The sequence below is a fragment of the Rhagoletis pomonella genome, unplaced genomic scaffold (assembly GCF_013731165.1).
Source record: "Rhagoletis pomonella isolate Grant_MI unplaced genomic scaffold, Rhpom_1.0 Rhpom_scaffold_00008, whole genome shotgun sequence".
In the NCBI taxonomy this organism is placed as follows: Eukaryota; Metazoa; Arthropoda; class Insecta; order Diptera; family Tephritidae; genus Rhagoletis; species Rhagoletis pomonella.
In genome coordinates this window covers 18,507,670-18,522,904 of record NW_023458562.1, presented here as the reverse complement: position 1 = coordinate 18,522,904, position 15,235 = coordinate 18,507,670, and the positions used below count along the sequence as shown (strand labels likewise).

Genomic DNA, 15,235 nt, shown 5'->3' with positions numbered 1-15,235 from the left:
ACAATCAATAAAAATATTTTTGGGACTGAAAAATGCGAGCTTGCATTTTTATTTGCGTACGAATCGATTTTTTTATACATTATTTATTCTTAAATAAAAGCAAATAAAAATTGATTTAGAAGAATGAATATAATTTTTTATAATAGTTTCGAAAATGATTTTCAACCGAATGCATATTACAAAAAAAATAAATAAATAATTAAAAAAAATTGTTGTGAAAAATTTAAGAAACCAGATTTAAAAATATAATTATAATATTACTGCAGGGTTTACCAGCATTTTGAGTGAAAAATTTAATTGCTTTCATGAAACTTGCTAAATTCAAAATAACATAAGGAAAATTAAAAAAAAAGTATGTATGTATACATATATAAATTTTCAGAGCCAAATTTCAAAAATATTACAAGAAATTTGTTAAAATATTTCAATTTTTATAAAAAAAAAAAAAAAATATTAAAAACTTTACTTTTTGAAAACGAAATTACAGTTAAAATATGGTATTGGTAAAATGCGAGCTTAGTGAAATAATATTTGTTTTGTTAATTTCAGGCGACGAGATTGTCGAAATTAATGGCACGTCCGTGCAAGGTATGAGCCACGCGGAAACAATACGCCTATTCAAGGATGTGCGTGAGGGTGCTATAGTGCTCAAGGTGCTGAGGAGGAAGTGAGTATAATAAGAAGAGTGCTAAGGTGGCACTTAGCGACTGTACCGACAGCCTTTAGCTGGGGTCATTTCGCTACCGGATTTTTATCTGTCAATGTTTTTGCGAGTAAAGCTTTTAAAGCAACTGGTTTTAGATTCCGCTAGCGCCAATTCAACTGTTTTGCACTTTTATTATATATTTACTTTATTCAACTTTCTTTATTGAAATCGCTATTTTCCGTAGGTTACAAAAGGCTAAATCAATGGGCGCGTAAGATGAATTTTTGGAGAAAAACAGAAGTCAAAGGACATCCTATTATATCGGACGGACGGACGGACGTTTGTTCAAGCTACAACAAAAAGTCTTCGCTATGTAAAATAAGTAATTATAAGCAAATGTAATTTAAGAACTAATTTATATGTATGTAATTTAATTGTGAAAATATTTTTATAAACACAGAATGATTTAAAAAAATAAGCTAATTTAGTTGTGAGCTCGACTTTCATGTTTAGTGTTAAATGTAAAATATATGTATATTCAAAAAAAAAAAAGTAATATATATATATATATATGTATATATAAATTTTTTCGTTGTTGTAAAAATTACGCACACTACTAAGATTTGTCGTGCAAAATTTCAATGTAATACCAGTTTCGTGTTTAAAAAATGCTAGCTTTCACGCCAAAAGTAAAGTGTTGTTCAGTAAAAATAATGAATATATGTATAACTATAAATACGTTAAATACAATAAAAATTATGATTTTCAAGGCTTTGCCAATTATATATAAGTGTAAATAATTAAAATTTTAATAAAAAATGGACATGAAATATAACCAAAGCAGTGTTTTTGTTTAAATTAAGTTGGAAATGGTAAGCTGCACTAACGGTGTTTACTGGGCAATGCTAATCCTCATGCACATTCTGACACTTTCCATACAACTTCTCGATTTCTTCCGGTGATAACTCCACACTTTCGTGCCAATATCAATATTCAGTAAGCGCTCCTTGTTTTTTTTTTTATTTACATACAATATATAATTTTATTTCGATACTCTTTATGTTTAACTTTTTTGTTGTTGTTTTTCTAAAGTACTTACAAAAAGAAATGCAGTAATAATTTGACGCGAACTCGCATGACAATTACAATTTTTACACTGAAATATTATTACGCGTCTTATATAATTACTTGTGTTTTGAAACAAACAGTATAACATACATAGATATAATAAGAAAAAAAAATTAATATGCTAATAAAAATAGAAATTTGGAGAGAAACTTCCTTTTCAAACTGCTAGCAGTTCTATTGCAGAAAAATGGATTTCTAGCGAATATGTGGCTGCCTTCTAAAATTGTATGCTCAAACTACAACAAATATTAATTACACATTAAGCAAATCGTTTTCTAAACTACAAAGTGCTTATCAAAGTTTTTTGTTTCTTAATTTAGAACTTCCTTTCGAAACTTCTGTAAATCTTGCAAATGTGTCGTGTACGCAACGGCAGGGTAACTTGCTACATATATAAATCTTTTAAATCATCCACATCTGCAATAGAGCTTCAAGTTGAAGCAATCATCAATTAATTTTTATAGTTTTCTTCTCTTTTTGTATTTTCACCTTTATGTCGATGTGTCTAACTACTATACACTGCAATTAAATACGAACTTATAGTACACATTGATAAAAACAAATTCTGCTTCGCGGATTTGACTGTTTTTGGTTTTTGTTTGCCTTCTATTATTTTTTTTAATCATTTTGTTTTAGTTGCTCAAACAAAAACTACATATTTTACCTGCCCTACTATTGTATTTACTTTAGACGCATCAACAGACAGTAGAAAGCTTGCATGCGCTTGCAGTGATCTCTCTCCCTTTAATTTTTGTTTAGTTTACTCCAAAAGCAATGAATAGCAATTACGAATAGTATGCCAGTCTCTAAAAAGGCCGAAAATGGATTTCCATAATTTCGTCTCCCGACGACGACGACTCTCGTTGCGCTTGCTCATTATCATTATCATCATCGTCGTTGTTGTCCTCACTAATGGACATATCCACCCAACCATCGTCGTCGCCATCGTCGCCATCGTCGGCATCATCACCGTCATTGTCGTCATTATCGTCACTGTCGTCATCGCTATCCATATCCTCATCATCATCGTCGTCCTCGCCGTTCGAACGATTACGTCGCCGGCGTTGGAAACGAATCTGACCGTTTTCGCTAATATCAAAAACTGCAATATAAAAGAACATGCATATAGGAACATTTTCCTGCACAGTAGATAATCATAAGCGACACTCACTATCTGTTGTATCGCTGTCCGAACCGTCTTCAGAATCAGGATCTTCATCATCTTCCTGAAAGCAGAGACAACCAATTATTCATTATCGCATCGATAAGGTCTTGTGCTGCAACTGTTGCTGCGCCAGCGCCAATGCCTATGTCGGCGCGCACAGCGTTGCCATTAACCGTCAAGCTGCCGCTGCCGCTGCCGCCAACGCCAACCGCTCGGCCTGCAACGCCTCTGTTGTAGCGATTGGCGCGCAGCGCAATACCCGCGCCGCCTCGACTTGCAGCTCCCAAGGCAGCCGGTGCTAATCTAGCGCCGTGAGCGCCGCCAGCGGCACTGGGGCGTGGCGCAGCATGACCATTGCTACCGCGACCGATCACCACACCGACGCCGCCATTGCCACTGGCGGCCGCGGGCAACGCTGAGCTACGAAAGCTCACGATGATTTCTTCACCACCGCCGCCGCTGCCGCCGTTGTGTCGCCGACTTGCGTCGATGTCGATATTGATTTCGCGTATGCGGCCAAAACGACGAATGTGATCACCATCACGACGATTGTTATCAGCGTCGGCGTCGTGGCCGTCGTCGTTTTGATTTCGACTAAGGCCATCGTCAGCTCGATCGCCTTCGCCGCGACCACCACCATCGTCGGCAGCAATGTCGCCAGGGTTATTATCGTCGTCACCGTCGTCATAATCATCAGCGTCCGCAAGATCAGCAGCGCGGTCGGCGCTATTGCTGCCATCATTGCCGACGCCAACACCTATGCACGACGCGTCGCCATGACGCACCTCTTCTTGATTCTCGATCTTCTTCATGCCCACTGCATAGATTTTGACGAATGTCTCCGGTCTCGAATCGTACGCTGGCTGGTTTTCCACTAGCGCGATGAGACTGCCATTATCGTTGATACTCATGTCGTAGATGCCGCGTCGTACATCGATTGTCGATATTGAGGAGTAGTCGTAAGCGTCAAGCACCTTGAAACTGGTCTCGCAGGCGGGCAACTCTTCCAGCATGGCATCTATGCGCTCATCGGAAGCCTCCGCATTGTAGCTGTATATTACGCGCATCGGCGAAAATTTAAGGAAGCATTGATCTAGAACAGGCACAGTCTGAAGAAGGTGGAATGTGCGCAGATCCCAGACTTCGGTGTTTGAAATAATCTGTGGGCGAACAAAATCAGTTTGGCATTACTCTTCAAAATGTCAGAAATGATGAGTCATACCTCCAAACCGTTAGGATGGAATACACCAGAGAGGCATTGATTCAGTTTATCGAGCTTGTGAATCTCCTTGCCGGATCGCACGTCCCACAGAACACCATCTTAAAAGAGCGCGATTAGTATTTGGAAATATATTTTATTATCATAAAACTTACCCGATAAAATAAGCTCGTCGGTGGGGCAGAAGGTGGCGCGATTCTTTACATATTGATTACCAAGCGTCGGCGTGAATGTTGATATCTTATTCCCCGTGTTTATGTCGTAAATAATGGCGCACTGGAAGGAATGTTTTACAGTCATGTGAAACTCGTTCATAGGAACTTTGTACTTACATCATTTTGGGTGCCCAGCACTTTGTCCTGCGTTAAATTGTTGAACTCACAATAGTAATCGTCGGCAAAACTCAATTTTGAGGCAAACTCGTTATGCTTAATGGACCAGAGCACGCTAAGTGGTGACCGCCAGGAGCACGACGTTAGTACCAGGTCGCCAGCACGATTGGAATTTATAGAATCCACCACATAGCTGTGGCAGACAGATGAGAAAATCTCTGCGCCACTGGAAAGATTGAACGCCTTGACTTCACCACGGTGAGTTCCAACAAGCAGTAGTTTGGACGGCGACACTATTTCACATGTGGAAAACTGCAGGGATGGAAAGTCATTGGAACGCACCGACCGCCAAGGTGCGAAGTTCGAATGCACATAACGACGATCCAGGCGTGCTGTGTTGTACCCCGCTTGCGCTTTGAAGATGCGCGCAGTCAGATTAAGATTATCGCCCACACGATTCGGCTTCGGATCAGGACATTTGTGTGGCGTGAACAAATCGAACTGCGGACACGTTGTCATCGGGTTGTTACACAAGGCATGCTGGTTGGTGAGATACTCAGTGACGATAGTGCCGAGCGTAATGCCCGTCTGGTTGCTGTGCTGCGGCGCTGGCGAACCACTCTCGGAGTGCACATCGTCTGGCAGTGAGGAAATTTGTTTTTGCAAAGAGCGCTGCGCGTTCGCATTCGCAATGGCCATAGCGGCAGTACTGGCTGTAGAGTTAGGTGCAGCTGATGTTTTCTCAGATTTTTTCACCAATTTAATAGGTGTCACAGAACTGCTGCTACTCGGCACCTCATCTACGGTAAGGCTATTATTCAACTGCTGCTGTTCGTTTGTTGGCGCGTTGGCTAGGCTGTTGATAGCATTGTTGACATCTTGCATGCGGCTGCGCAAGCGCTGGCGCACTGTTGACGATGGCACCACCTTGTAATCAAATGGTGACTGGTGGAAGTTTTTCGTTGTGTTTAAAGAGGTTTGCGGTAAACCGGCCTCTTTCTGCAAAACTTGGGCGGTCTGGAGAAGCCCCTTTGATTCCAGGTGATCGTGTATTAGTTGATATAACTGTTGCTCGTTATACTGAATTTTGGTTTGTGCAATCACATTTGCTTTGTGAATATTGGCAAGTGAAGGATCCATCTTACTGGAAATTGGTTTAGTTTTGCCCGAAACACGTTCAACCAACTCCAACGCATACTTTTGAAACAAAACGTGCTCAGCGCGCTTTTCCTGAAGTATGGGGTCACGCATAAGCGTTTGAATCTGGCCATTTGCAAAGAGTGTCAATTTGCCCACGATTTGGCGTACGCGTTCCGAACGCGCAAGACCAGCCAATGCGCGGCACGCCATGCCGCGAATGCAATCGGCATCAGTGATCGGCGCTTTGATTTGCATCAAAGATAGAAGAATAATGATTCCATTATTGGAGCAAACAGATTCCCACACCTTCTCTATCAACTCTTCGCAATAACGATTATTTTGCTTATTACGCTTTGTAGAACTAAATACTTTCATGACATTATTCGGCTCCTTCTGTACAATGAAAATAAATATTTAATGATCGGTAAAGAAAAAGTGAAGAGTTAATTAGCTCACTCTCGCCAAAGGTGCGCAGACGCAATGGACAAGTACGGCCAATGCGGATTTCTGAACATCAGCATCGGCTGTGATGTCACCCGAAGCGGCAGCCAAAATGAAGTAGATTCCTGAAGCACCTGCACTGTCTGGTACATCCAAGCGCTCGCAGTAGACCAGAAATACTCTCGGTATAACACAGCAAATGGATAGAACATCCAATGCCGAACGCACTATTTCGGATCTAGTTAACCAAAAAAAAAAAGAAGTGAACTATTAAAGAATATTTAGAATTTTTAAGCAAGTTTACCGAACACTGTTATTCCAATCATAGGAAAGAGCTATAATTTTCAGAAGCAGGGTAATGCCGCTCACTTTCAATAGTTTGTCCACAGGTGCCCAGTGAGCGCGCACTGACGTATGCTCCTGCAATGTTCGCACTTGCTCGCTGATCTGTTCCAAGGAGGCCTTTGCCGCTTTGGTGACAATATTTTGGGAGAATTCAGTTAATAGCGAACACTGCTGGCGCATGAAGTTGTTATATTTGTAGAAAAGATGGCTCTCCATATAGCGTTTAAGTGCGACACACACATGCCGCACGAGTTGTCTCGAAGCGCACTCCAAATCGTCATTGACCGGATTCTCATCGTCATCGTTATTGGATGGATTCAAAATTTTAAGAATGGATATCTAGAAAGAAAGGATATTTGTATTTAAACTCACGGCGGATTTAACGTAAAGTATCTACGTACAACATTGTATAGCTTGCGAAGACCGTCTTGGGAATCAAATTCGTCCAAAATTACTTTGAATTGAAAACTGAGTCCGAAAAACATGGTCGCATGACAAACACCGGAATCATACGACCTTTCCATTAACCACAGTGCGTAATGCACCAAGTCTACGATTACATTTCTGGGCATGCTACATATGCGTTCCATAGCTTCTTCACAATAGGCGAGGTAATATAGTGTTATCGACACGCCAGTGGCAGCGATGCTTGGACGTGGTACTTTTAGTAGCAACTAAAATGATTACATATGTACATACATATATGTATAATAAAAAGAGAAAACCCCGATATTACAAAACTTAAAATGATTACCTCCAATCCGCCATGCGCAATGAATTCCAGTGCGAACTTCTTGTGACAAAGTAGTGAAGCGAGATATTTTAGAGCCTCAAATGCCAAACAACTATCTCGTCTATCCAAATTCTTCAAATATCCAAACACAAACTGCATTGCGCGATGTTCAAAAACTAAGCCCAAATAATCTTGATGATTGCCCAATGCAGTGACATACCGCAGCATTAGTGCTTGACTGGATTCAGCAGTGGGTGGATGCAATGGAATATAAATTTTTTTGTAGTAACGGGAACCACTTCCCTGAGGGAAAGCATCACGACTATTTTCCAATAGTGTGGACATGTTAGAGTTTGAGCAGTGAGTGTCTAGGGTATTCTTAAAGTTTTGCGAAGCCGATGCTTCTGCTGACGTGGTTGCCTTCGCTTGATCATCTGCTTGCGGTGACGATAAAGATGCCACGTCATTGGTTATCCAAGGAGGGAGAAGTTGTTCAAATGAATTATTCGCTGAATTTGGCTCCGTTGGAAGCTGAGCAGCCAAGGATTGACCACACTCAGTGCCAGGTTTATAAAAGGCTTGTAACATATGTAAACGCTTTAGAACCTTTGGTATGAGGCGGGTATTGTGTTCCTTAAATGACACCGCTATTTCGGTTACTTCCATTGCGGCTCCCAGCAAACCGGTTGCATAACTTTGCAAAGGTTCAATACTATCTTCGGCCCAACCAAAAATTCTATGAATAAGATGTTCGAATTCCCCTTGGAAGACGGCTGATGTTTCCAAACCAGGTGCAATAACCAGTATTAAGCGACAAGCCAGAATATTTAACTCTAAGGAACTTTTTTGTATATTTTGACGGGTGAAGAAATTATCTCGCAAATAATCATTTACAAGCTAAAATGGATATTAAAAGGAATATAGTAAATACCTTAAAATTTATAAGTATACCTTGGACATATGTACATACATTTCACTCATTTTCTGAAAGCAACATAATGCTAAAAAAAATTTTGAGTTAGGTTAGGAGGAATGACATTTTCTTCTATGTTGTGTAAAAATTTAATAGCTTATTAGAATAGCTAATTTTTTAAGGGAGCGCATGTAAACTGTAAACTTCAAAGCCAATTTCATGCAGCAAATGAGCGATGTATATGTATGTATGTATGTTAATCCAGAAAGGTCCTATTTAATATTTTTTTTTATTTACAGAGTATTAAGAAAGCCTTATAAGTAGTGATTTTAGTTTCGAATCTTTTTAAAGTAAATACATAAATATGTGACCTGGTCTACGAAAAGGGAGCTTACGTGCGAAAACTAGTTTTCTGTGAAAAAGCTGTTAAAAGTAAGCAACTCGTTTCGTCAGTTTCTCATTATCTCGTTAATTGTTCTCCGCGCCGGACGTCCAGTAAGTGTTGTTGTTGGTCCAGTAAGTGTTGTTGTTGGTCGGAATATTATTATAGTTTTATTATTATTATTATTAATATTATTATTAATATTATTATTATTATTATTATTATTATTATTATTAATATTATTATTATTTTTAGTACACTTCTAAGCAAGTTAGGATTTTCTGCTTTTCACCACGTGGAAAAGCATCTCATCTTCCATCCGAATCAACCAAAAAGTGAAAATTGATTTTTTGACACCTAAGCCCCCTTTCCGTAGACCAGGTCACATATGATTTTGTATTATCTTATTTATTAATGTAATAACAGTTTTTAGTTCTAATAGGCATTTGGTGTTTAATCTAACGATTTGAGTACAAAGCTGAATTTCGGAAGAATATGTGGTGGGGCCCTTTTATATTAAAGTAACAATATGTATGTAAATACCTTATTCATGAATACATCTTTACGGAATAGTTGCTTCAGCAATACACCAAATTGGCACTTAGGATCCGTCCGATATGGATGGCGGTCCTCAAAGGGGTCGTGGTCTTTGCGCATGTAAGTTTCCTTTTCTTTTTCAAAAATTTCTGCCAACCTAAAATATGTCAGTTTTTACTATAAATAATATAAGTCCATTGAACTAGACTAACAATTAATTTGTGTTGCTATTTTTAATTTCGTCACGTTAGTCAATAACAGATAACAAAAATACCAAAAAAAAAAACTTTCTAGAAAAGAAAACAAAAAGGAAAAAGCAGCACGCTACTTCGTCGACGATCACCTTCATTATTACAAACAAATTAAAAAAAAACCTGTTTGCGCATACATGTTTAGACGGGCAAAGCTGTAAGTATGTGTTTGCGCAGTAATTTACCTTTTCAGCACTGGCACTGGGTCGTATCCGGAACGTGTATGATGCGCCTCCCAAATCTGCAATACTTGTGCCATGTCTTTGCTATCAAAATTTGGCTCCTCATCTTCGAATCCATAAAATGGATCAGCATCAGCAGCAACGGCAGCTACTTCATCACCTGCCTCTTCATTATCGCCCGCCACCTCATTACCCGCTGCCGCACCATTCTCGCCCTCCACATTGGCTGCGACGGAGCTACTGGAGCCCTCTTCTACGGCACCATTCATCTCGGTATCTGTATCTGCACTTGCCTCAGTTGATGGTTGACCCTCATCTGCATTACTACCACCTTCACTCCCATTCGAATGTTGCTGCGTCGAATCTTCTGTGGGTGTTTCTGCCTCTGCGGCGGATGTGGGCTGAATATCTTCTTCATCACGCATTTCCGCATCACTTTGCGGATGCTCGACAGGCTCTATGTTGTTGGGCGGCATTTAATGCCAATATTTTTCGATATTTTAACACAAATCTGTCCCTAACCTTACAAAACTATTCCACTGGCGAGGAAAAACCGAATTCTTCCTTCGTTTGACTTTGCGTGTACAGTTGTTGTTGTCGTTTACCCCTTTCAGTTTTCGGCTATTTCTTAGATATTTCAAGGTTAAACGGATATGCTAATGCAATTGTAACTTATTCACCCTCGTTTATAAACAAATATTTTTGTTAATATGCACTTATTGGTATTATAAATAAAAAATGTGAAGCGTTTCAATTGTCCTCCGAAAAATGAAATTTCACCGAGCTAGCAGCGAGAAAATGCACGCGCTTTTTTCGCAGCTGTCAAATATCAAATCTGCCAGTGCTGCCAGATATCGCATAAAACTAGCACATGGGAATGTTAAGAATACGTGATACAATTTTTTAGAAAGCAAACTGAACCCTTGCTCCGACAGATGAAGAACTTGGGATAATAATATTTCATTAGTTTTGTGTTTTAAAAGCTATTATAAAACGATTTCAAAATCTAAATGATTTTGGAGGCTAGAAGTGTAAACTTAAAACGGAAGTAGATTTACGTTATTTGTAGATTTACGTTCTTCGGTACAAACTATAATTTTTGAAGGTATGGCAAGCCTACATGCTTTTTCGTTTTTCATCCATCCCAATTCGCATTTCCATTAAACAAAACAGCTGATTTTTCCAAAACAAATAAGCGAACGCTGACGTTTTAATTTATTACTTGGTAAACAAATTTACTTCCTCAAACAGCTTTTGTGGGATCGAAAAACACATAGGAACACAAAATGACGTTTCTATATATATTAAGTTGGATAGCAATGGTGATACACATCGTCTTTATCACAGTCTCAATTGGTAAGAAAACGGTGATGTAAAGAATACTGTAACAAGCCATTTTTTGTTTTACGATAGCGGCTGGTCTCTATTACATTGCTGAACTGGTGGAAGAGTACACACAAACTGCACGGAAACTGATCACGTTTATGATTAGCGCCACGGTTTTTGTTTACATATTATTCATATTCTGCGATAACTTGCCGTGGAGCATGATACTTTGTGGCTTTGCGGCGCAAGCTTTCCACGGCCTCATCATGACCAGTTTTCCTTTCATACGGTTCCTGTCAGTACCTTTTATTGGGGCACTAGTATTTTTGATTATAAACCACTTTTTGGCATTTCAACATTTCACAAGCGTTTACTATCCGTTTATGCAGGTACGCAAATAAGTTTAATTTTGTTGTAGACAGTGGAATAACCTTTGTTTTAGGTGCTAGCATACTTCACTATATGCCTCTGGATGGTGCCCTTCTCGCTCTTTGTATCCCTCAGCGCAAATGATAATGTACTCCCGACGACTGTAAACGACAGTATGGGTAAGTTGAGAAGATTCTTAAACTCTTTCTTGCAAGAATTTAATATTTTTCATGATTACAGGAAGTCAAGATGTAGTAACAAACTACTTTTCACGCGGGAAAAAGCAGGGTCTACTCTCGTTCTTTAATTATGCTAAAGATAGCTTATTGCCAACACGAAACAAGAAATCCTTTTAATGATGCATCATTTTGGATGCAAAAATAAACTTATTTCCAAACAAATATTTAAGAAGAACGGACTACTACTAATGAGCAATTTAGTTTAGGAGAAAAGTCTTGGTAATTGAATTATTTATTACATTTGTAAATGAAATATAAAAAAACACGATTAACTTAACCAACGCTGTGTTACTAATTATAGGAATCAAAATTAAATTAATCAAAAATTAAAAAAAATCGTAAATCTATAAGGACTGCTTAATACTAATTTATAAATCCGTAGGCTGTTTCCAGAGTGTAGAAAATCTCTTTTGAAATTTATTTTTCCTGTGTCTTTACGCTACCATCCGCCATACCGAAGTATGCTTTAGTTGCCATATTTACGAATAATCCTGTTTCAACTACACCGGGTATTTGCAGCAATTCCTTGTCCACCTTTGCCCAGTCAAAATCGCACTTTTGCGGAAAGTTCCAATCCAAGATAAAATTTCCATTATCTGTAACACATGGCCCAGCTTTTGCTACAGCCATACGCAACTTCAATTCGCCACCAAACTTATCTGCAATACGTTCTCTAATAGGTACGTAAGCCATAGGCACTACTTCGATAGGAATACCCTTCTTGTATTGGTCTCCCAAATGTTCCGAATTTTTTGTGTAATCTGCGATCACCACCAAGTCTTCGGCGCAAGAAGCAACAATCTTTTCTTGCAGCAAACAACCTCCTCCACCTTTGATAAGTATCATGTTACGATCCACTTCATCAGCGCCATCAATTGCAACTGCCAGTTTGGGATTGCGGTCCAAATCACCGAGTGTCAGGTTATGCTCCAAAATCAATTGGCGCGCCTGAAAGCTTGTCGGCACACATACCACATTCAATCCCTCCTTATGTACCCGCTCTGCAAGGCGTTCCACAGCAAACACTACAGTAGAACCACTGCCAATACCCACAGCTGTGTTGGTTATAACCCATTCGTCCACTGCGCGATGTGCGGCCGTGCGCTTGGCTACGTTCAGGGACATTTCTGTTTTATGTGACTTTGATTTCGAGAGATTTGTAAACGCTTTCCTTGTGAGGCTGCTGAGATTCCAATGGCAGTCTACTGTGTTGAGCAAACGAAAGGCTAGCGTCTTTGTCATGTGCTGGCTTTAATTGCAATATAACTAGACAAAATATGTCCTGTTTAATGGAACAGCTAGCAAGCAGCCCAAACGAGAAAACTTAAAATATCATTCGGTCAAAAAAGGTCAGACACCGACACCGGGTAATTCGTTATCAGTTTTGAGAATGAGTTTGAGATCAAAACGAAACGTCATCTGGCTGGAACAGTGTGGCCCCTTTATTAGTAATTCCTCAAAACATGAGGAACTTCGGGTGCGCTTGAGTAATTTTTGAGGATTTTTATTTTGAGGAATTTTCTCTCGATATATTTGCAGATAACAAATGCAGCCATGTTTTACACAAGAGAGTTGTCAAATCGCTGTGCAAATTTTTGAACAAAAAGCTCCCCGAAGTTTTATAAAGAGCGAAATACACCACACTAGTGGCTTCCCCTCAAAAAATCGCGACTACTCCATGCATGCGTGTAAAGAGTACTCTCAAAGGACCAAGGTTATTCCTAAATTAACCACAATTCATATAAAAAAGATGATCCAATTAACATTGCGATGTCCTAGGGCAGGACCATATACTCCATCCCTGCATTACATCAGAGTAGCACAAAACTACTCCAACATATTAACAATGGCATTGTTGTTATATTTTTTCGTTTGTACACCCTTTTGTTCTTCACTTCTGAAATGCTTTTTCGAAATTAATAAAAACCAAAAACAAAAATTAAAAACTACATGTTGCCTCTGACGGCATTTGAATCCGAACATGCTGGGAGCTAACAACTAACAGCGAGCATCTCTACACGTTCAGCTACAGCCAGACATGCAAATGTGCTTTCAAATGCTCAACTTCAATCACATTTCGTTAAAACACGAGCAGGGATCGTGTAACAAACAATAATCTGGCACAGAGACACGAGTTGGTCCGCTACACCATGACAGAGGAACACTTTTGTAAGTACTCCAATATACCACAAATAGACTACATGGTCCAACGATTTTTGCAGGGTTGTCAAACATTCTTCAAACCTACTTTTCCCATTTCGCCATACACAATGCAAACATGACTCGTTCAAGCAAAGAATTTTAGTTTTCTTCCGGTTCACAATGTAAAAGGGTTTGGGTTTCTTCCATTTTTCCCTCCCGCGTCCTCATTCCGTTGCGAATGAGACGATTTTATCATACAAAACGTAAGCGGTTTGATCACACCTCAAAATGGCGACCAGAAAATCAAAAAATTTTGATTATTGTTCACATTTCCCTCAAACGGCTTGTCAAACCTTCAAACACCCTCACACACAAAATAAATAGCTTTGAATAAAGAGATATTTCGCTTGGTTGGCGTTTTTCGCTCTTCACATCTGCATTTGCGGCTAAATACACAAAATGTTATCGATCATTTTTTTCATTCTATCGTTATATTTTCAACTTATGTATTTTGAACATGCAAAATCTCGGTAACGAATGGAGAGAACGCGCACTGTTCGATCATATGGATATTCATATTGATTCTTCATTAGATCCAGAAAGTTATAGGAAAAAAGGTTTTGAATTAAAAGATTCTTCAAGTTCATATAAGTTTCCCAATTAAAAAAAAAAAATATATATATATCTGCATTACTAATATATGTCGCCCTTTTCTAATGCTTCAGTAGAACGTATATTAAATGGTTTAAAAATGTGTAGGACTGAGTTGAGGACCAGATTGAGCACTGTATAGTTGCAGTAATATTATATACAAACCAAAGCATAAAAAACAACGGTGATACTTTGCTTAAACCGCAACAAAAATGTATCAATTGAATTGGAGAATGTAATTAATTTTTATACTAAGTACCTGTAAATTATGTGCAGTACACAATACTCATACTGTAAAAAAAATTTTGAGTAATTTGTTCGGCTTTTGAGGTTATTTCATTTGTTTTTGAGGAATTTGGTAAGTTTTGTGGCAACACTGCATTGGAATGAACTACCGGAATTCATTGGAATGCAGTACCGGAAGAACAGGGTGAGCTTTGACATACACAGCTCTGTTTCCTTCGCCTACAGCTTCCTTTCCCGCCCAAATTTGACAGTTGAATCAGTGAAAATTCCAGCGTTTGCGGGTGCACAGTGCACAAGTTAAATTTTTAATTAATAAATTGAGCGAAATATTAGAAATGGGAAATGATTAGTGTTAAATTTGATTCAGTGTTTGAAAAAGTGTGTGTGTAAGACGAGAAATATTTAACATTCGCGTTTTCTTTGTCTAAATACAAAATAGCGACCCTTCACCGAGCCGACATTTTAATTTAGCGGTGATGAGGAAGTCTGATTATTTATGTGAATTTCTGTGTCCAAATGCAGCAGTACCTTGAAAAGGTTTAGTGGTGCTCCGATCAGAATGCAATTCAAATATATGCGTTTTGCGTTTTAAGTGCATAATAAGGGCATATGTATGTATGTACATAAATAAGACTAAAGTGTGTGAAGTGTTCTTTTATAAGTGTAACTACGTATACTGCCAAAAAAAAACAAAGCCAACCGAGACAAAAAGGTATGTGCTCACATAATGCATTTATTTACCTCAAAGTTACAAACTTATATTATATATGTAGTTTTATTAATGCTATTGTATATCTGTGTTCGTATGGAATAGTAGCTTATGCCGAAAGGCTGGCTTTAGTATAGTG

General features: G+C 38.8%; 4 protein-coding genes across 6 annotated transcripts in view; 2 read left to right on the top strand and 2 right to left on the bottom strand.

Moving 5' to 3' along the window:
• LOC118745207 (serine-rich adhesin for platelets) overlaps positions 1–1,513 on the top strand; it is a 117,404-nt gene extending 115,891 nt beyond the window's left edge. The window contains exons 7-8 of the mRNA XM_036478733.1: positions 550–667; positions 891–1,513. Coding sequence (XP_036334626.1) covers positions 550–667; positions 891–921 — 149 coding nt within the window. The 3' untranslated portion in view covers positions 922–1,513. The remainder of the gene's footprint in view (positions 1–549; positions 668–890) is intronic.
• Positions 1,514–1,702: 189 nt separating this feature from the next.
• LOC118744285 (protein mahjong) lies at positions 1,703–10,230 on the bottom strand. 3 transcript variants are annotated; one of them, XM_036477188.1, is made up of 12 exons: positions 9,418–10,230; positions 8,988–9,138; positions 7,171–8,046; positions 6,818–7,090; positions 6,376–6,755; positions 6,087–6,309; positions 4,491–6,023; positions 4,314–4,434; positions 4,162–4,259; positions 3,725–4,099; positions 2,946–3,000; positions 1,703–2,876 (listed from the first exon to the last, which is right to left on the bottom strand). In XM_036477188.1, exons 1-12 carry the CDS (start codon positions 9,888–9,890, stop codon positions 2,581–2,583), a joined length of 4,854 nt encoding a protein of 1,617 aa, XP_036333081.1. In that variant the 5' UTR covers positions 9,891–10,230; the 3' UTR covers positions 1,703–2,580. The 3 variants fall into 3 exon arrangements, with proteins under 3 accessions (XP_036333081.1, XP_036333080.1, XP_036333079.1); XM_036477187.1 differs by having other exon boundaries at positions 2,832–2,876; positions 2,946–4,099; positions 9,418–9,871; positions 9,937–10,230; XM_036477186.1 differs by having other exon boundaries at positions 2,832–2,876; positions 2,946–4,099.
• Positions 10,231–10,579: 349 nt separating this feature from the next.
• LOC118744284 (protein TEX261) lies at positions 10,580–11,625 on the top strand. The gene is made up of 4 exons (XM_036477185.1): positions 10,580–10,770; positions 10,828–11,129; positions 11,183–11,288; positions 11,350–11,625. The coding sequence occupies exons 1-4, from the start codon at positions 10,701–10,703 to the stop codon at positions 11,463–11,465; spliced, it is 594 nt and encodes a 197-aa protein (XP_036333078.1). The 5' UTR covers positions 10,580–10,700; the 3' UTR covers positions 11,466–11,625.
• On the bottom strand, positions 11,565–12,756 carry LOC118744283 (ribose-5-phosphate isomerase). The gene has a single exon (XM_036477184.1). It carries the CDS (start codon positions 12,588–12,590, stop codon positions 11,766–11,768), a length of 825 nt encoding a protein of 274 aa, XP_036333077.1. The 5' UTR covers positions 12,591–12,756; the 3' UTR covers positions 11,565–11,765.
• Positions 12,757–15,235: the final 2,479 nt, after the last annotated feature.

What these genes read in the sequence shown, in the direction of transcription:
- LOC118744284 (XM_036477185.1), top strand. Translation starts at nt 10,701, where the DNA reads ATGACGTTTCTATATATATTAAGTTGGATAGCAATGGTGATACACATC. An exon ending in CTTTATCACAGTCTCAATTG is followed by an intron (nt 10,771 to 10,827) that starts GTAAGAAAACGG and finishes GTTTTACGATAG; the next exon opens with CGGCTGGTCTCTATTACATT. An exon ending in TTTACTATCCGTTTATGCAG is followed by an intron (nt 11,130 to 11,182) that starts GTACGCAAATAA and finishes CCTTTGTTTTAG; the next exon opens with GTGCTAGCATACTTCACTAT.
- LOC118744285 (XM_036477186.1), bottom strand. Translation starts at nt 9,890, where the DNA reads ATGCCGCCCAACAACATAGAGCCTGTCGAGCATCCGCAAAGTGATGCG. An exon ending in TTCGCAAGCTATACAATGTT is followed by an intron (nt 6,756 to 6,817) that starts GTACGTAGATAC and finishes CTTTCTTTCTAG; the next exon opens with ATATCCATTCTTAAAATTTT. An exon ending in GATTGGAATAACAGTGTTCG is followed by an intron (nt 6,310 to 6,375) that starts GTAAACTTGCTT and finishes TTGGTTAACTAG; the next exon opens with ATCCGAAATAGTGCGTTCGG.
- LOC118744283 (XM_036477184.1), bottom strand. Translation starts at nt 12,590, where the DNA reads ATGACAAAGACGCTAGCCTTTCGTTTGCTCAACACAGTAGACTGCCAT.